The sequence below is a fragment of the Pimephales promelas genome, chromosome 1, assembly GCF_988280905.1.
Source record: "Pimephales promelas chromosome 1, fPimPro1.hap1.1, whole genome shotgun sequence".
Classification (NCBI taxonomy): domain Eukaryota; kingdom Metazoa; phylum Chordata; class Actinopteri; order Cypriniformes; family Leuciscidae; genus Pimephales; species Pimephales promelas.
Genome location: NC_142769.1, coordinates 33,562,592 through 33,583,673, shown reverse-complemented (window position 1 = coordinate 33,583,673; position 21,082 = coordinate 33,562,592). Strand labels below are relative to the sequence as shown.

Here is a 21,082-nt window from a genome sequence, read left to right as displayed (position 1 = left end):
TTAATATTGGTGGGATGCCAATTAGTTATATTTCATGGTCCCTCTCTAAAAAGGAAGACAAACTCAGAGTTTCCAGTCTCTTCTCACAAAACTAATCAAAACCTTTCAAACATTTTTTTATTATAATTTTCCTTTGCCTGCATCCGTGACATAGAGCAGTAGTCTATAATATAATTATTATCCATGTGAGATAAAAAAAAGCATACATTGAGTGGCCTGGGGCGGAGCGTGAAAGATAAAGCTTTTTCAGTAGGTTCTCATACACTCACCTAAAGGATTATTAGGAACACCACACCATACTAATACTGTGTTTGACCCCCTTTCACCTTTCTTTAGAAATGTTGGCCCATATTGATAGGATAGCATCTTGCAGTTGATGGAGATTTGTGGGATGCACATCCAGGGCAACAAAGCTCCCGTTCCACCACATCCCAAAGATGCTTGATTGGGTTGAAATCTGGTGACTGTGGGGGCCATTTTAATACAGTGAGCTCATTGTCATGTTCAAGAAACCAATTTTAAATGATTCGAGCTTTGTGACATGGTGCATTATGCTCCTGGAAGAAGCCATCAGAGGATGGGTACATGGTGGTCATAAAAGGATGGACATGGTCAGAAACAATGCTCAAGTAGGCTGTGGCATTTAAATGATGCCCAATTGGCACTAAGGGGCCTAAAGTGTGCCAAGAAAACATCCCCCACACCATTACAACACCACCACCGGCCTGCACAGTGGTAACAAGGCATGATTGATCCATGTTCTCATTCTGTTTACGCCAAATTCTGACTCTACCATCTGAATGTCTCAACAGAAATTGAGACTCATCAGACCAACATTTTTCCAGTCTTCAACTGTCCGATTTTGGTGAGTTCTAGCAAATTGTAGCCTCTTTTTCCTATTTATTCCTATTTATTTTCCGCCTCAAGGTTGTGGGTGTTGTGGCTTCACAAATGCTTTGCTGCATACCTCGGTTGTAACGAGTGGATATTTCAGTCAAAGTTGTTCTTCTATCTTCTCGAATCAGTCGGCCCATTCTCCTCTGACCTCTAGCATCAACAAGGCATTTTCATCCACAGGACTGTTAATTGCAATAATGAGAAATTTAACAGGTGTTCCTAATAATCCTTTAGGTGAGAGTATGAAATCCAAATATGATCTAAAATCCGAATAATATCTAAAATAATTTTTTGTCAAGACTACAGATTGACCGTTCTATTATGATACAGTTATACAGGTGCATGGTTTTGAGTTTCACACATCCAGGGCAAAATATACTGACTTCACATGCATGAACTATGTTTCACAGTATATTTCCCTCACTTCTTCTCTTCTCTAATATACATATGCATATGCTTCTATGTAAGCATCCTACATATGTTTGTACAAAAAATTATCTATGATTCACTACAATGTTTTTATTTTTTATAAAGTTATGAAACACAAAATGTTTCATAAGATAATGGCACTGCCAAGTTAAGTCACTTCAAGTGCCTGAGATGAACTGCACCCGGTTTTTCTCCCTAGGCCTGAGGCTGGAACACCACACACACACACACACACACACACACACACACACACACACACACACACACACACACACACACACATGCACACACAAAGATTACTCTAGATTACAGCTTCATGGTCCCTCTCACAGTCCATAGCTAGGATTGGCAATGACATTTGAATGCAGACCAGCTCTAATTTAAGCATCCACATTTATACGCCCATAATGGGGTCAGTATAAGCACTTTTGGAGCAGGCCAGAGATTGTCCAGAGCTCTCTTTCTAGAAGGCAACACATGATTCCCAAAACCACCCAAAGCACTCTTTCCAGAAGGAAGGCTATACGTTATTGATAAATTTTATATAGGAAAATGAAGCAGGCTGCTAGAAATGTTAGTTTTAAAATTAATTCATAACTAATAATCGAAAAACACATTTAATTAATCCAATAGATTTCATGAAGGCATAAATGCATATTCTGTTTATTATCTTGGGGTTTTAACTGTGCATTAGAAAAATATTAAATGCCATCTAAAAATGCAACTAATGCCAAAACAACAACTTTGCTTTTGCAATTACACACACATGCACATTGCACACACACACACACAGAGAAAAAGTATGAAATAAGTAAGGAGGGTCGAAAACGACCTGGTTGTGCATATCTCTGCAGCCAGGCGGCTATGGCATGCTCGTGTTATTGAGTAAACCACTTTGGCCTGTTTGTGTTTGATAGGATCAGGGGCTCAGTGGGTGGCGCAGGACTCTGGTAACTGAGTACTGAGACTTTAAAAACTCCTTGCTGTTTTTTGGCTGTTTCTTCAGCCCAGCTTCCAAGCAGCCTCCACACTGAAGGGAAGGACTGAAATGTAAACATCCAAACATGATCAGGCCCTTTTAAAAGGCTGTTTTCCAGGCTTCACTCTTAATTGGAAACAGACATTGGCCTTATATGCCAAGGGTTAAAGCTCAGACACTACCCTGACAGACTACAAATCCCACTCACAATCTTGGATGTGATGTCTCATTCGCTTTGAAACATTTTCAAGCAAATTAAATGTTAAGCTTAAGCAGCTCATTATATGCATCGGTGATACAATGAGTAGACTTTCATAAGGGTTATAGGTGTGGATATGAAAACTGAATTTTATGAAGCAATGCAAGTGCTTTGTTTGTGCAAAATCATAATTTACCTCTATTTACAAAATAAAATTACAACTTTCAGTCTCGAGTAAACACAACGCGCATGCGTGGGGGTGCTCCCCCTACTGGATTGCAGGTAAATATTTTTGTAAATAAACTAAAAAAAAAAAAAAACATATATGGTTTAAAAATCCTCATAACAACACTAACACATTTTAAGTAAATTTGACTGCTACTGCTCTGAGGCCCATTCTTCGTATGTTGCTTAAAACATCCGAGATCAAAACGACATGCAATAATATCCAGAAGAGAGGGCTGGCAAAAATTTGCTGACAAATTAAGTTTGTAGAGACCATATTAGATGTTTTTATCACTTATTAGTATATATTTTTATATTTTAATAATTTCTAGAGAACATTAGTCAGTCACCACTAGAACAAGTGAAAGTGAAGTACTAGATAGAATATTATACATAATGGTAATTCTATTTGTACTAATATGTCTTTTAAAAAGGCACTGTTAATAAATGTTTGCCTTTTTAATAAAAGCAACCAAGAAAAAGGCTGAGAAAAAAAGAAAAGAAAAGAAAAACAAACAGGTGGTGATCCTGCACCCCCACATTATACCCAGGCAGAAGAGCTGGTCCTTGGGTTAAATAAAAACTGAGTCATTGTGGAGGGCATCCCTGGGTTCAGCTCTTCCACAGACCCACAGCCAGAGGCCAGGAGCAGCAACACCTTCACTGCTGGTAAATGAACTTTAAATGATCCTAGTACACTGTAAAATAATTAGTTTCTGCATTAAATTAAGTAGACCTATAAATGGCTGTCCAGTCATATCAACTGTTAAACCTTGAGTAGTAATGAAGTACTTTACATTTATTTAGCTGACGCTTTTATCCAAAGTGACTTACAATTGCTATATAAGTCAGAGGTCACACGCCTCTGGAGCAACTAGGGGTTAAGTGTCTTGCTCAGGGACACATTAGCCGCGTTTCCACTGCCGGGCCAGGGCCGGGCCGTGCTAGTGCGTGCCAGGGCCAGTCGCGTTTCCACTGTCACTTCCGGGGCTTGATCGGGGCTTCCTCAGGGCCAACGGCCAGGATTTCTGGCCCGTCGAATACCTTGGGCCAGAGGGGGCCAGCTCGGGCTAGAGGCGTGCTCAAGGTAAAAGGCGGAGTTTATCGGTGTTATGGAACGTTATGATCTGAAGCAAGATGCACATAGGGGTGTCCATGTTTAACCGATTAACCGTTTAAAATTGCATAACAGTTTAATTTGAACTGTAGGCCTATGCCAAATGCTGCGCAAAAATATGCTATATATAGCCTAGGCTACATATCGACAAATTTTCAGATATTTGTTTGATTTTTTGCCCTCTAAATATTAAAAATATTTGACAATTTAATATGAAAAAAAAATATATTTTACTGGTTTTCTGAGGCCAAATTAGAACCTGGAAATGATATTTTCCCCACAGTGCTGAATGAGAAGAGCCGTAACCACAGCCTACAGAAAGGGCTGATTTATAGGCTATAATAAATGTGTCTGATAATAAAATAATATAAAATAACGAGGCATTAATTGTTTATTAATAAACTATTGTTTTCTAAATGATTTTCGGCTAAAAACATCTCCATCTCCGGATGCACATTTAGAGAGAAATTAATTAGCTACATAATTACATAGTCAGAAAGATATTGGCTTTCGATTTGAATTTGTTCGTTTTAAATTGGACATTTAAAGCTTTAATCTACAAAGGATATAACCCCTGTAGACTAAAGCTTTAAATGTCCAATTTAAAACGAACAAATTCGAATATTTGCAGACACGGAGTTTTTGTGAAATGGACGTTTTGCTTATTTTCAATTGGCAATTTCAGTTTGAAGGGTGATGGAAATGCGGCTTTAACTGCTCCGTAGCTACTTGCTGCGTTTTATTTCTATAAATTAATTTCGTTTCAAATGGGGTCCAATCAGTTATTAAAGGTGTTAAAAAATTAACTCTGTATCTCGAGGTTGCGGCGTTTGTTATTTGTTAACAGGCGGCGTTTGTTAACAGGCTGCGGCGGTTCCGCAGCCTGTTATATCGCGCAAAAAATCGCTGCTTGAAATGGAGAATCGCCTGTACTGGTCTCGTGACACTATTGCAGCCACTACGGCAGGTGAGTTAATATACATGCTATCTTCCTAATTTAAAAAATAAATTAATTCATAATACCTGCTGAAATGGGTTGGGTTTTATGACGTTTGATCCAGAAAGGCGTGTTAGGGGTGGGGTCTGGGGCAGCGCTGTGGGGCTACTGGCCCGGCAGTGGAAACGCAAGCCCGGTGCTTGAGGCCCGAGGCCACTAGCTCGGCTCGGCTCGCTGTTAGCTCTGGCCCAGCCCTAGCCCGGCAGTGGAAACGCGGCTATTGGTGTCTCGCAGTGGATTCGAACCCGGCCAGGTCTCTTACACCAAATGCATGTCTTATCCACTGCGCCATCACCACCCCAATCTAGTTGTCGAACGTTGTCACAAATTTGCAAGTTACTAAACCTAACAACAAAAACAATGATAAATCGTTGTACAGCTGGAAAACAGTGAAAAATCAACCTTATTAATTATTCATGCCCCAGTGCATGAGGGGAGCACCCATTTAAGGGTCAAGTAGGTTTTACTTAATTTTATAATGTTGATTTTACGCTTAAATTTCTACAAGCTTGAAATCAGTAGCCTAAATGGCATTTACTTTGTTTTTTTTCCCCATGAACTAACTTTTTCACATAGAAATTACAATTTTTCTGTAGCATTTACCACAGACTATTTTTTATCAGTGTAAAGTGGTTTTGTGTGGCTGTGTTTGTGTGTACAACGTATGCGCGTCGTAGGCTATTCCACTGTCACACATGGATTACTTGTCTTTCCTAACCTTCTGGACCTTGAATGTGTAAATTGCATTGCTCCTAATAACTGATTTCATCAAACAATTTCTTCAACGTAAACAATTTAAGCAGCGCGTGCTTACCGTTTTGAATATCCGTCCTGCTAAATCACTTTCTTTATTCCACTCCGCTCACGTTACTATTGAAATATTCGCCAAGGAACACTCAGGTAAGAAGCCTTAACATAAGAACAGCCTTCTATCTTTACCGTTTTGACTTTTTTGCTTGCTGTTTTGCTTTTATCCTCGTGCCTGACTCTTTCACTAAGCTGAACAGCCAATCAGAGTTCTCTCTTTCCCCAACGTGCCCGACGCCGATTCAACATGTCGAATCGGGCGAAACCGACAAGGACTATTTTTAGCCAACGGCACTGAACCGTGCGTATCACACCGGCCGACGCACAAAATCTGCCTGACGTCCGACCGTCGGCTTGGTGTGTTCCGGGCTTTATGGGTGTGGTGTGGTATGATGAGGATGAGTAGGCCTAATTCATGACAGAATTTTAATTTTTGGGTGAACTAACCCTTGATCCTCTATGGTCATTTCACAACAATCGATGACACAAAGTGCCGCCAGTTGCATTTGTGAATCAATCAAGAAAGCATGAATCTGCGAGTGATAGCCTAGCCTACATGACACATGGGCTGTGTCCGCTGAAAAAAATACTGAGGTAGATAGCTGAGGTAGATAGAATACTGAGGCATAGCACGTCCGAATCCAATGAACATGTCACATCTTGTCTAGTATGTCTACTACTGAGATACCTTCATCTGATGGATTTTTGAAGGCAGCATAAATGTTGTTTCCATATCCAACAATCCTGTGCGTTCCATTCCGTGACAGTTGAGCTAAAAAAAAAAAAAAAAGGCCTAATATTACATCTGAAAATTGGTGGTCAGTTTGTATGCATTTTTGACCTACCAACTTTTCCCAACTTCTATGTCATTTTCTAGAAAATTAATATTTTACCCAGAAATTAATATTATTGTAGTAGGCTAATTAAATATTAACTCAGGCATAGTTGTCACCAAAAAGGCTATATGCTGCGGCAGCTATGCCTAAGTGAATATTTAATTAGCCTACTAATTACATTGCTGCCTCAGAAGTCTTTCTGAAATCAGTTTCGGTAGGCAACCGCTTATGCTACCTGTGCAGTCAGCTGCCTAACCTTTTGGGTTCAGCCGGAGTTCTTTACCCGGGCCATGTGGATTAGAACGAGTAGGGTAAACTACTATAGAGATAATTTTTTTCAGTTGAAAAATTGTAATAACCCGTTAAAGATTAAAGAAGTATGCAACCATTTAAGATATTTCTTATTATATAGAGCATTTTTAGCGTGAAGGGTTCTTTAAAATTGAGTCAAGAACCCCATAGGGTTCAGTATTGAACCCCCACTGAATGTTTTTTCCCCTGACAAGTGTACCATACCAGCTGTGTTTACTATTTTTTTTCTTTTTTATTGCAATTTAATGGCAGGATATACAACATAAAGTAGAGTGTTAGAAATGTAAAAATATGAAAACACAACTTTATGTGAGATTTAACTGCTGAAATGTATCACTTTCTCTAATGAAAGTCTCTAATAAATCTTGACACGATTTTGAAGTACTGTCAATGTTATTTTAAATCTGTATAGCAGGAAATGTGTTGTTTAGGTAATTACTTGGCAACCCTTTAAATACCTTTCAGCTCATTCTCACACACACATTGCTCAAAGAGTCATTATTGATGAGTGAAAGGGAAGTGAGGGAGTCAGTCCTGGCATCACTGCAAAGCTGTTAGTGCTGGCTGAATGGAGGTGGGTGCACGGGATGCCTAATTGGTCCAGTGTGCATGTGTGCGAGCATTGGTGATAATTGTGGTTCACAGGTGGCCACAGTGGTGGCCTGTCCAAGCTTTGAGTTCATACCAGGGCCTGGGACAAAAGACAAAAGATTCCATGGCTCTTTGTTATTGACTGTGGTCAAAGCCCCTGGCCATTCCCGTGTCCACCTAAACATGAGTTCATGAGTCTCCCGAGTATCCTGAGAATTCAAACAAAGAACCACTGCAAAGAACGCAGTACTGATGTTAAGATCTCACAGCAATATTTACATGCAGAATAGTAACAGTATCTGAAGCTGATCTGACTTTTATGAAACTACTGTGAGGTTTTCTAGTTTTAAACAATGAAAGAATAATATTGAAATTATAAAGTGCATGAAAATAAGGATAACTTGCTGAGTAAAACTAGTTCTTGTAATTGTTTCAACCGTCGAATGTAAGAATGCATTCACTGATTTCACATCAAAGCGATCTAGAACATTTTAGTTGCATTATGGCAAAAGTCCCCCAGTAAAACCTCTTTTGGCGCCTCCTATCAGATATTGTTATCAGATTGTTATCAGCAGAAATTCCTTAGATATGCCATTAGCATTGAGCATGCAGTCTCCCCAGGCATTACCCATCTTTGTTGACTAAAAGTCAAACAACAAGTTGAAACAAGACGCCACACTGCCAAGTGGCATGTACCATCAAGATTTCCCTGATAATCATACTGAAATAGCTTGTCAGACATGAAAGTGTTTGCGTTAAAGCCTTGCAGGGTATTTTCTGGTGAGATCATCTTTCCGCAACATAGACCGAGCAAAAAGCCTGAGAGCGCAAGAAAGAACATTGAACATCGACTAAGTGAGATATCTATACATGGCAAACGAGTCAAAGCAGACAGAATATATTAGGGTATATGAAGAGTTCAGATGCAAAAGCCTCTAAATGCCATTTGAAATTTTCTTCTTTAATAATGATTTTTATCAAACTTGTATATTTAAGTTCAGTAATTTCACTTAAATAACAATTAATAGGTAATTATCATTGTTATTTAAGTGAAATTACTGAACTTAAATATACAAGTTTGATAAAAATGATCATTAAAGAAGAAAATTTCAAATGGCATTTAGAGGCTTTTGCATCTGAACTCTTCATATGCAACATTGCATTCTCTTCAATTATGTAGAGCTTACCAAAAAAAGTATTTACAAAAATAACTGTATACAGAAGATGGGAAACAGATTTTGTCCAATTCTCGTATAAGCTTTCTCTCTTGGGCCAAAATCAAGTAGGTGGAGTTTCCAAGATTGGATTGACAAAAACAATGTGACATTCATGTCTGTTACTGCCTCGCTTGAGAGAGTGGGACTGAATGTCAGTTTACTGTGACATTCTGATGAAGATGCGGATCACACTTGGATAGAAGTCGTTTCACAAGGAAGTTCCCAAGCGTTTAAACACAGTGTGTGAACGAAACCAGACTGAGATAATAACTGCCATTAAGGTGTGCTGTATTGTAAGGTGTGTGCTTGTTTGGGACTCTGTCACCTAGTACTGTAATTATGTAACGTGAGGACTGGTAATCTATGACGTTTGGCTTATGGTATCACAGTAAAAGTTGACGCACCGAGAAAAAGAACAAATAGAGGTCAAATAGCTTTTGCAATGTGTGGTATGTTTGTAAGTGAAAACTTACATGCATAAACACACTCAGAGACAGAGGGATTTAAAGTCGAATTGTTAACTTGACTGATGGTTTGCTGTGTGGATGTAATTTTTTACATTTTTTATATGTAATTTCCAAAAATTTTTTGTGGATGTGTTTGTGTGTGTGGGATTGAAGCCAGAGGGATGTTGTATACGGGCGGTCAATTAGTTTACCATTTCAGCTGAGACCAACTGGCTTACTGGAAAGTAACATAGGATCTTTCCCATTCAGCAGGCTTACCACCTCCAAGGTCAGACTCTGACTGTTTGTTTGTGTGTGTGGTACAGAGGGAAAGAGTTTTGTGATGGACTTTCTTGCCCTGACTGCCAAAAAAAAAAAAAAAACACACACACAGCCTAAAAAGTAAGAGCAAAACAGCTGTCTTTGCCTATAATTTTATAGTGCTTTCACATACACTTCTGTAAAAGTTTGGGGTCAGTAAGATTTTTAAAGAAGTCTCTTGCTTACCAAGGTTGTGCTTATTTGATCAAAAATACAGTGGAAAGTAATATTGTGAAATATTACAATTTAAAATTATACACTGAAAAAAATGTTTTCAAGATATCACAATATGATATGTTATCACAACATTTTTCTTTTAGTCAAATCAACTTTCATAATTTATTTAGTTCAGATAACTTATTATTTTGAGTTTCTGATGATTAAATCAATCTCCTTCATTGTATTAACTCACTTTTTCCAGTTCAATCAACTTAAAATTTTAAGGCAACCAACACCTAACATTTGAACCGTGTTTGTATTGTTTGGCATTATGTTTCAAATCAGCAGATTCTCTGTGAAACATCAGATTGTTTTATGAATTTTTTAAATATTCACTATTCGCTTCATTCATATTATATACTTGATACTCTATATTAATTATATTTATATTATATTATATTATCCAAGACTCCTGCCTAACTCGAATTATTGTATTTTTGGATATCATTTATCATTCAGTCAAACTACTATAAGAGCAACAGTATCTGCAGCAACAGCAGTGATAACATTAACATCTGCTCTAATGGAGACAATAGCTAGTGTTATATTGTAAATAAAGAGCCTGAACATTATAACATAATGGTTGTGCTAAACATTTGTTTATAATAAAATAACCTCTTTTCACTCTCGCCTCTCTCTCATTCCCTGTACATCCTTCTCTTTGAGACATAATCCTAAAGCAATACCCCTCCGCTGTTTCTGCATGTAAATGAGGCACTGGTGGGTACCTCCAGACTGCTGTGGTGACCGTGAGAGATATGTAGCAGCACAATGTCATCGGCACAACCGGGCCGCAGCAACTGCTATTCCCACGACCCACAGAAATACCTCACCGGCCTTTAGAGAGCACGGCAGCATGTGTCTGTCAGTCCAACGCAGAGCTAAAGCCCGTGTGAATTCCTTAACGTATGCTCAAATATACACAGATGAGCTTCACAGCTGCTCTTTAAAGGATTCGGATCATAGAAGAGAGGGCAAAGTCGTGAGCTCACTGTTCCTATTAGCATCCCACGTCTAATGATGCGTCCCATCAGGGCAGTAGGACAAAACAGAGCACACTGGGAACAATCCTGGACGTGCTATCTGAAGATGGTGGTGGCTCTGACATGTCAGGTAACAGTATAACAGACAGGCTGATATTGCAGAAACTCAAATGCACATGATGTTCTTCACCAGCAGAGGGCGACACAACACTCATTCTTGAGCGGTTGAAGAACTTTTCATCTTTATCATACCAGATGAATTATGTAATCACTGATAGATAATGGAAGCACAAACAACAATATTTGTCTTTTTCATCAGTTTATTACTAAAATAGGTCTTCTGTAGGGTTTGTTTCACTTGGAGCTGGCATATTTTTGTATAAAGAGCTGACGGGTGTGGGTGTTTTTCAGGGGATTTTGCTTAGCTGAAGCGGACGCGGCGAATTGAGCCAACGGTGCTGTTTTGAGCACCCCAATCAGAGAAGTTGTTGTAGTCCTTCTTTTCTAGGACGTAATGGGCTCCTCTGTAGTTCGGCTCCTGGTACGCCACCCAGCTGTGGTCAGGAAAGAGATCATTTTTTTTAAAATTTGGTTTATCATTAACAAATGTACAATACAAACATTCAACTCATTATACATAACTTTTGATTAAACCAAAGGGTATAGGCTGAAGCTCAAGGCTTATTGACGCCTATCTCTCTCAATTTTTACAACAGTCAAACAGTGCTCAGTTCTCTTCTCTTAGGCTTTATACAATTAAATATACATTTAAAAAAATGCACACAACTTTACTTTAACATCAGTGAACTTGTACTCACGTTCCGCCCATTACTCTGATGGAGGACACCCTGTTTAGGCTGTGACGGCTCATCAGGTTGGGGATGTCATCGTGGAGCTCTGTCTTCTTGCCTGAGAAACCTGCCCTCTCAAACAGCTGTGCACGGGCCGTGTTGTTGTCCTAGCCCATCAAACACACACAAACAAAATGAAAACTCCACGTTTATGATTTTCGGCTTTTTTTAAATTAAATTTTTTACATTCAATGAAAATGACAACAAACGATACTTTGGTATATTGTGAGAAGAATATTGTTGTTGTTGTTTTTTTTCCTATTTTTGTCTTTTTGAATAAAACGCGTCTTACCTGTTTCACAGCACGAACAGAGGAGATATGGTCACCCTGAGCACACCACTTATCAGTGCAATTGTACTCCCCCCGTTCAGACATGTCCCACAGGTACTGACGCCCTCGGAAGTTCTCATGTTCGTATCCTACCCATCTACATATGAACACATGCCACAGTTAAAATCCAAAAATAGCTCAGTTGGCTTGAATTAGCAAAATGTCAGAAAAATGATTTAATTTAGCTTAGAATCTTTTCAAAATATCAACTGAATCAAAATGTGAAGTAATCATTAATGTTAGATTTAATAAAGGTCAAGCTAGGTCTTGTGATACAAAACTGCCATGTACTCACGCTCCACTCTCCACCTGGACAGAGTTGCATCTGTCGGGAAAGTTTTTATCACTCAGTTTCTGACAGTCAGAGGTCAGGTCCAGTCGCCGACCTGCAAAGTTCCTCTGCTCGAAAAGGGTCACCTGAAAAACACAACTAATGTTAAAAAACCCCACTTGAATATATATACACATTCATTTGAAGTATTTAAAAATCACAACAGGATTTAAAAGAAATTTTGGAGCATTTATGAAACTAGCTAATTTTCCAAATGATTTTTCCTAAAAACACCAATTAATCTGTATGAGAAGCGATAAAAAGAGTAAGACTGATATATTATCCATCAGCACCAAACTCAGTGCAGGAAAGCAAACTCTTACCCTCCCACTGGACCCGTAGAAGGCACGTTGGAGCACAGACCCCAGCTTGCTAGGGAAAAAAAAAAGTCCAATACTCTTAACATTTTTTCCAACAGAGAACACATTTACAACAAGAATCAATAAAAATATGCCATAATAGAAGCTTTTTGAACTGTCAACATTTAAATTAAAGTTACACTTGATTTCTTCCATGACAATGTATGCGTGAAACAAATCAGTTTGCCAATTAGAGCATAACAGTACGTTGTTTCAGGGCTTTCCTAACCGCATGGATGTGATCCGAACTACATATGTATTCTCTTCAACAAAACTGCAATGAGTCACGGTCGGATGTTGGTCTGACTTTTATATGACTTTTACTAGCACTCTTGAGAGGTGCAGATCTGGTTGAAACTCAGTCCGCAAAATGTGGTGTTGTACTTGTTTCCAAATGCACCGCAAACATACCTGGTTTGTTGGGCTAGTCCGGGGACCTTAGTGAAGATGTTCATGTCAGCTCATGGTGGCCACTAAGATGGTCCTTAAATACAGCAGGTACATAGAAACAGGGAGTGCTAGAATGCTCATACTCTTTCTGCTGCTCTCTCTGTAGTCGGTCTGTGTATTGATATGCTAAACACATACAGTTTGCTATGTTTTGTCAAAGCCTTCAGCCATATGTGCATACAGAAACTCAAATGCACACTCATACAGTACAAATGCAAGACAACACGCATGTTCACTTGATAAACCAACATACATTGAACAAATTATGGTCAGATAAATCAAAACTTTCTAAAACAATTCAGCATTCTTTTCACAGTTCATTTACAATGCGTTGTGCAAGTTGTAACTATTCGTGTTTAAACTGGAGCAGCTACTGTATATGCTGAGAAAAAAAAAAAAAAACGAAATTATTTTCACAGAGAAATTACTAGTAATATACAAAAACAATGACATTTTGATTAAGTAGAAAGACTTAAATCGTATTTTCACGTAAAATGTACTCCAATAATCTTTGTCAGATCTTGTAACAAATATTTTAGTGTAGAACATTTTTTGATGCATAAAGAAATGACACAATTACAGCCACATTGTGGCAACCAATCATGAATTTATATAATATTGGTCTATACTGATTATCCAGTCAGAACTGGATTCGTATTTAAGTAAGGGATAATATTTTATATATTACAATATTATTTTATATATATTATATTTTGCATTATAAAAGAACATTATAAATTATTATTAATATGTAATATTACTCGATAGAAAATGAATCCGACATTGCCTTTTTTATATACAGTATAGTCCATTGGTTCAGAATTTGATTCAGAAATGCTGCTGATTAAAGTCAACTTTTTTTTTCATAGCATAAACATTTCTCCTTTGGGGGTCAAAATGCAAATGTATCACCCACACCAACATCAACTTGCTTACAGAGACAAATGTTCAATTCTATAAAACATGTTAGGAGCAGCACTTTTCCCCTCTCAGCCCATTGAATTTGAATAGTGGGTATTTGGGCCTGTGTGTGGCTCCTGAATGGAGCTTGGATCCACTAGATGCTTCGCTACTGTTTTGTATGTGCGTGCGCACAGACACTGGGCAGCTTTGTGAGGGTGAATGAAGTTCAGAAGCTTAGGTAACCTTCTGGCACTTTGGAGTGGATTCCAGTCAGGACAAATGTGAGGCCTGGAGCAGGTATACGTGTATATGTGCTTGAGTGTGAATCTAGATTGAGGGAGAGGGTGAGAGGAGGGAGAGGTAGAGAGACACGAGACAGGGCAAAGCTGCTGGTTCCTGTGAAGAGAAGGGAGTGTTTTAATCACCTTCTCATCCTCTCTCCTTCAGATAGAAACTCACATCTCCTCTTTTCAGGATCAATACTTTTGAGATGTCTTTCATATTGGCAGCTCTTGACAAACTGACTTATTTTTTGTCTATGATAGCCTTTTGTGTCAGTTTGTATTATAGCTGGCTGAAATGAGAGTTAATTCATCCGATCTGATCTGGGTTTGGAATTTTTTCTGACATTTTAGGCGACTACACGTGGATTGTGACAGCTTTTTAGTTTGGGATGCATCATTGATATGCCTCTGCTCCTGAACTGACCACTCAGTGAGTATGTTTTCTTATTTTAGAAATGAGGATAACTGATGTGAAGTTTCTCCATATATACCTGTTTAAGAATAACTGCAAGAATAAAACATTTTCGAAGATGTGCCTGTAAGTAAAATGAGTCTGTTTTGTATGTCCAGTTGTTACTGGTAAAAAACAAACTCCTATGAGAATAAGAGGATGCCACAACACAGTGTGCTGAGGATATGCCGCATTCTGCTACTGGTACCCTGCATTTTTTCCAGCGAGGACTTTGACTGGACCAAGAACGAAAAGGGATCATTTCAGTATGGAACATTTCCTTCAGGTAAAGCATTACTCATTAAAGCATGTGTTCTCACGTGTTCTCTTTAAGCTCAAATATTAAAATACATTTAAGTATGCATCTGGTTGATTTTTTTATATTTTATATTGTTTGCAGCACAGTAAAAATAAAGTGATTAAAGTAGGTAAATAAGATTGTAAACTATAATCCTTTTTTAAAATAAAAAATATAATTAAAAACAAATTCATAAAAAAATGTTTTATATAAAATTACATATATAATTTTATTGAAATCATTCATTTTCATGATTCTATATAAATGAATGCATATTGCATATACAAACATACAACAACAAATAAATATATATATATATGTATATATTATAAATTATTAATTAATTACCTACATGATGTGCAAATTAATTAATCGCAATTTAACCGCACATCAATTTCGGCTGAGAAATTACCCCCAAAAGATTATTATTTAAAGTCATTATTGTGTTAAATGAGAAAAACATCAAATAGACATTACAAAAAGTAGTTTTAGTAAGAAATATTTTATATGATACCCAAACTTTTAGGCTACAACAGCCATGATTTATTTATCTTTTTCAGAAGCTGCATCTGAATTGGTATTTAGATATTATATATTTACAGACCAAAACAGTTTGGTTACAATCATTCTTAAAAATATCTTCTTTTATGTTCCACAAAAGAAAGTAAGTCATATAGGTTTGAAACTACACAAGGGTAAATGGAAATAAACAGAATTTTCATTTTTGTGTAAACTATCCCCAAAATATATATATTTTTAAAATAAAATGATCCTCTATATAAGAAACTAAAACTGTCAGTAGGTAGCGGTAAATGTCTAAATGAAGAGGTTATTGAGTCGTTCATTCATCCGATTCGTTCAAACGGCTGATTCATTCAGGGATGAAGTAAATGCATATGATGCTTTCGCTCAAAATGTGGATGCTTTAGAAATAAAACACTGCTGTGTGTTGCTCGGAGACGAAGGAAAAATTCCAAGACATTGGAAAAATGACAATATCGTGTCTCAAATGACACAATATTAACCTCCTATTTACTGTTTAAATAGCACTTGTGTGATGTTGCACGTGACAAAAAACGCATCTTAGGGGCTTTCTAACTGCATTTTAGGCTTCATCACACAGTGAGTTGTCCAATCACCAATCAATCAACTATGAAATGTAAAATGTCATACGTAGGTCTGGGGCGGGTGCATTAAATAATTTTAATGACTTTCTCCATAGCTAATTAATTAAATATACACATTAAATTGACAGCCATAATATACAATATATAATTTTTTTTTTTTTTAAATAGCAAAGTGTACATGTATACATTTTCAGGATTCTCTTGGGGTGCTGGCAGTTCAGCATACCAAACAGAGGGAGCATGGGATAAAGATGGAAAAGGAAAGAGCATCTGGGATGTGTTCTCCCACAAGAGAGGGAAAATAGACCGGAATGACACTGGTGACTCATCCTGTGATGGCTATTATAAAATCAAGGTGCTATGATTAACTTTATCAGAAATGCACAATGACGTACAGTATGTAGACACTTTGGTTCTAAGAGTTGTTTAATGTATGTTTTAGGATGATGTCTCACTGATGAAAGACATGAAGCTGAACCACTATCTCTTCTCCATCTCCTGGCCAAGGATACTGCCCAGTGGCATTAAAAGTAATTCAAATGAATGCTAAAATGAAGAATGTAATATTTTACTAGAGTTATAACCAAACATTTTTTTCCTGATTGTCTTTTAGCTGACTACATCAATGAGAAAGGGATAGAGCACTATGATAACATGATTAATATGCTTCTGGAGAACAGAATCACGCCGATTGTGACCCTCTACCACTGGGACTTACCTCAGGTAAAACAAAATCCTCACTGAGGAAGACAATAATCGCATACTGACTAGTAGGTACCACATTTAGTTTGAAACGTACTTCACAATTATTAAAAAGTATCTTCTCTATAGTATGAATATGGGTAGTATAAATTAAACTTTGGGTGTCCTACTGTACATCTGCCATGTTGTCACTGTCACGTGACCTACCAGCGTCACTTCTCTGTCATTCACAAATCATCTCCCGTGGCCTTATGGGATAGTAAAGTGTCCTTGTGATGTACACTTTAGAATCATGCCAGATAGCAAGTCATCTGGGTACTTTTTCCTGTACTGTTTTATGAATAATACTGTGAATTTATATATATTTGTCTCCCAAATACTACTCTACTCGTTACCCCCCTACAGCTTACAGGGACACAGCACAGGGAATGACTCTGAAACTCTGAAATATATTTACAATTAGAATATCAGAGAGTACACATCTTAAGAGTATATATCAGTATACTTCAATTTGATTTAATTTTCAAAATACCTGTCCAGGTTCTAGAGGAGAAATATGGAGGTTGGCAAAATGAAAGTATGATCAACTTCTTCAACGATTTTGCCAACCTGTGCTTTGAGAGATTTGGCAATCGAGTCAAATACTGGATCACCTTCAACAATCCTTGGGTAAGAAAATTTTCATTTTTATTATAGTATTATAATCATTACATTATAATTCCAAATGATTAAAAACGTAATCATCATAATATATTTGTCATGCGAATTTCAAGTAACTTGGCCTTTCTCTAAAATCAAACAATTGTATTGTATTGTACTGTTTTTTTTCAAATAAAATAAAAGCTAGTAATAATTCCTGTCAGGGACACTTTGACTTATATGAGAAAAAAACAGTTCATTATCTGGTTCAAATTCCATTCTTACACTGGCAGTAAAGATTCCTCCCATGTTTCTAGTCTGTTGCAGTAGAGGGTTATGAGACTGGAGAACATGCTCCTGGTCTGAAGATGAGGGGTACTGGTGCCTATAATGCTGCCCACAACATCATTAAGGTGATCAAAACCCACCGCAGTCCACTGTAGTCTAATAACCCCAACAAAAGAACAACATAATTCAGACGACAAGTTATCAATGCAATCCAATTTGCTGTAGTTATAACATCGGTGTCGGTTCTACTCATTTTAGCTGTACAAATATTATGCAGCTATTATACTTCTTGATGTTGCAATTTGGTTATCATAATCATAAACAGCGTTTTGTAGCACAAATAGTTTTACCGTTTACTGCGCTTTGTTATTCTTCTAGTTATCTACCTATAGTGGCTTACTTAACTGCAAAATAAGGTGGATACTCTTAAACCAGAAAATGCATATGGATAGCAGACAAAAATGCTAAATATAAATGATAAAACACAAATGATCATATAAGCGTGCATGTAGGGATAGCAAGCCATTCCAAAAAGACTTATCAACTATTAAAACCACAGTTCTTTTGATACAAATTCAAATTAAGTGATCTAAAGCTCACTTTTACCATTTGCTGCACTGACAGGCTCATGCTAAGGTCTGGCACACATACGACGCCCAGTGGCGAAACAAGCAGAAAGGTAGACGCATTTCAGATTCTGAATTCAGCTTGTCCTATCAAGGCAAAGGTCCAAACTAGTATAAGTGTTTCTGCCATTTCAGGTATGGTGGGCATCTCCCTGTCAGCCGACTGGGGAGAACCAGTGGACGTCACCAATCAGAGAGATATAGAAGCCGCTGAAAGATATGTTCAGTTCTACTTGGGATGGTTTGCCACGCCACTCTTTAATGGAGACTATCCTCAAATAATGAAAGACTACATAGGTAAGTGACAAACCGCAAATAAATAGAAAAAGGGGTAGTGATAATTTACATACATACGTATTTCAGAAGTATTTTCTGTTTTATTTCTGCAGGTAGGAAGAGTGCCCAGCAGGGCCTGAGTAGCTCTCGCCTGCCAACTTTCAGTCCTAACGAGAAAAGTTTCATCAGAGGCACTTGTGACTTCCTTGGCATCAGCCACTTCACCACACGCTACATCACACAAAAGAACTTTCCCTCCAACCGTGGAAACAGCTACTTCACTGACCGTGACCTGGCTGAGCTGGTGGACCCACAGTGGCCTGACCCTGGATCAGAGTGGCTCTATGCTGTGCCGTGGGGCTTCAGCCGTCTGCTCAGCTTTGTAAAGGTACATCAACACATCTCTGTAAACATCTTTTCAACAACTACTTCCGGCCAGTTGTTTTACTAGCACATTGGTGGCTCATATATCTTTTTGTATACTTAGACACGGTATGGAGACCCCATGATTTACGTGACAGGAAATGGAGTATCAGAGAAGATGATGTGCACAGAACTGTGTGATGACTGGAGAATGCACTACTTCAGGGATTACATAAATGAAATGTTGAAAGGTCAGAATCAATAGAGAAATCTATGCCTTCCATAGTTAAATACTCTTAGACCAGTGAAGCTCAACAAAGGGGCCAAGGCCACAGTATGACTTGGTATTAAAAATTATTTACTTAGTCTCTCCCCTCCCTATTAACAAATAATTCAAACTAAAATATAAAAACAATTTGCATCTATATTTAAAAAATTACCAAATTTGTTGAATCCTTAGAATTACTAAATTCATTATGTTAATTTAATTAATGCTACCAGTTTTTGCTAATAAAAGAGCTTTAAAACAAGCAGCATTGTCATAATTAAAGAAGAAATACCAGAGAAAATCTCTCTAGCCACCATTAATGGGGCTTATGAATATTGTAAAAGGGGGGACCTTCAAGTTAAAAAGGGTGAGAACCATTGTCTTAAACTAGATTTAATAAAATGACCCATTCAGAACATGCCAATCTAAATTTACAGAAACTTGATTACTGATTGACCATGTCACTGCTTTAGGTCTCTAAAAATTCAATATCAATCAGAAGAAATAAAAGATTGATTGATAAATAAAGGATTGATTGATTGAAAATGCTTTCAAACGTTTCTAGAGCTTCAAATCATTTTGCTCTTCATAAAATGATAAATAAAACCAATTCAATCAGTGAAAGGAACCTTTTTGTTTTTTACTTCTATTTCATTCAGCGGTTAAAGATGGAGTTAATGTGAAAGGCTACACAGCTTGGTCGCTGCTTGACAAGTTTGAGTGGGATGAGGGCTACTCTGAAAGATTTGGCCTGTACTATGTGGATTTTGGGAGCAAAAATAAACCACGCTACCCAAAAGCATCAGTTCAGTACTACAAGCGCATCATCAGCTCGAATGGTTTCCCCAATCAGAGAGAGGTATGACGTCATCGGAAATACAGTGTAGTATAATGCTAATTTAATGTTAGTTCAACAATGTTAGTGCAATCTGTGTGACGAACTTTACATTGTGTCTCAGTTCACATCTTCTGCAGTTTTTAAGTTGGATCATGTTTCCCACAGATTGAAAGCTGGAAAAGAAAGGCTCTGGAAACATGCACCTCAAGTAACCAGCTCCTTGCGGCAGGTTAGTGTAACTGTTGCTGACTTCACTCCCCACTAGGCAGCACAACCAGCAGTGATCTAGCTGGGGCAAATAAAAGAAAATTCTGTCTCAAATTACATTTTCTATTTGTAAGCACATTATACAGAGAAAGAAAATTATAAATTAAAATATTTTTTTTTTTATTAAATTAACTTTCTAACAGGAATTTTCTTTTGTTTGCCCTTCCAGCTAAAAGAAAATCCAAGGAAAATAAGGAACATGCAGATATGCCAAAGGTTTGGCCTGTGCATGATGAAGTTTAGGTACAGGGCCGAAATATTGCTATTTTTGGAGGTTGGCATGTTTCACATGTTCTCTGGCCAGTGCTAGTGTTGCATATTCTGCATATTTATGACTTACCTGTGTGTGTTTTTCCAGATCCACTGATCAGCCACATGGAGATGGTCACAGAGATCGTCGTCCCCACTGTGTGCACTCTCTGCATTCTCCTCAGTGCAGTTTTTCTCATGTTTCTGCTGAGAACACGAATATTAAACTGACTGCCTCACATTTAGACGACTATATTTATTTTTCACATTGCATGTGTCCCAGCATTTCTCTTTTTTATTGATTATTATGAATAATTATGATATGCAGAGACTTGTTTATATGTACCTTGAAATAAAATGGTCCTACAAATGCACTTCTGTGTTCATGAATTGTTGGACCATCCAAACATCTCTCAACAAATTACACAGAGGAGAAGTTGAGGTTTGAGTGTTGAAGGATGAGGTGAGAAAGAGTTTCTGAAACTTTTTGAAAGCAATTTTGTATCTCTTTTGTATGTGAAAAACAATCAATAAATACGATTAGCACTATAATAAATGTGTCTGTAAAACTTCAAAATACTAAAATTCAGTGATTCAACAACCAAC

The 21,082-nt window shown here is 37.5% G+C and overlaps 2 protein-coding genes across 4 annotated transcripts; one reads left to right on the top strand and one right to left on the bottom strand.

Moving 5' to 3' along the window:
• Positions 1–10,877: 10,877 nt before the first annotated feature.
• Positions 10,878–20,673, bottom strand: crybgx (crystallin beta gamma X). Of its 3 annotated transcripts, none has more exons than XM_089129528.1 (7): positions 20,568–20,673; positions 12,859–13,023; positions 12,412–12,460; positions 12,053–12,174; positions 11,719–11,854; positions 11,394–11,533; positions 10,878–11,129 (listed from the first exon to the last, which is right to left on the bottom strand). In XM_089129528.1, the coding sequence occupies exons 2-7, from the start codon at positions 12,900–12,902 to the stop codon at positions 10,997–10,999; spliced, it is 624 nt and encodes a 207-aa protein (XP_088985654.1). In that variant the 5' UTR covers positions 12,903–13,023; positions 20,568–20,673; the 3' UTR covers positions 10,878–10,996. The 3 variants fall into 3 exon arrangements, with proteins under 3 accessions (XP_088985654.1, XP_039544582.1, XP_088985653.1); XM_039688648.2 differs by having other exon boundaries at positions 12,859–12,931; positions 20,568–20,671; XM_089129527.1 differs by lacking the exon at positions 20,568–20,673 and having other exon boundaries at positions 12,412–14,699.
• On the top strand, positions 14,680–20,823 carry lctla (lactase-like a). The gene is made up of 13 exons (XM_039688642.2): positions 14,680–14,821; positions 16,155–16,315; positions 16,403–16,490; positions 16,574–16,683; positions 17,203–17,331; positions 17,619–17,714; positions 18,214–18,268; positions 18,351–18,512; positions 18,605–18,879; positions 18,979–19,105; positions 19,782–19,981; positions 20,126–20,189; positions 20,586–20,823. Exons 1-13 carry the CDS (start codon positions 14,695–14,697, stop codon positions 20,705–20,707), a joined length of 1,716 nt encoding a protein of 571 aa, XP_039544576.2. The 5' UTR covers positions 14,680–14,694; the 3' UTR covers positions 20,708–20,823.
• Positions 20,824–21,082: the final 259 nt, after the last annotated feature.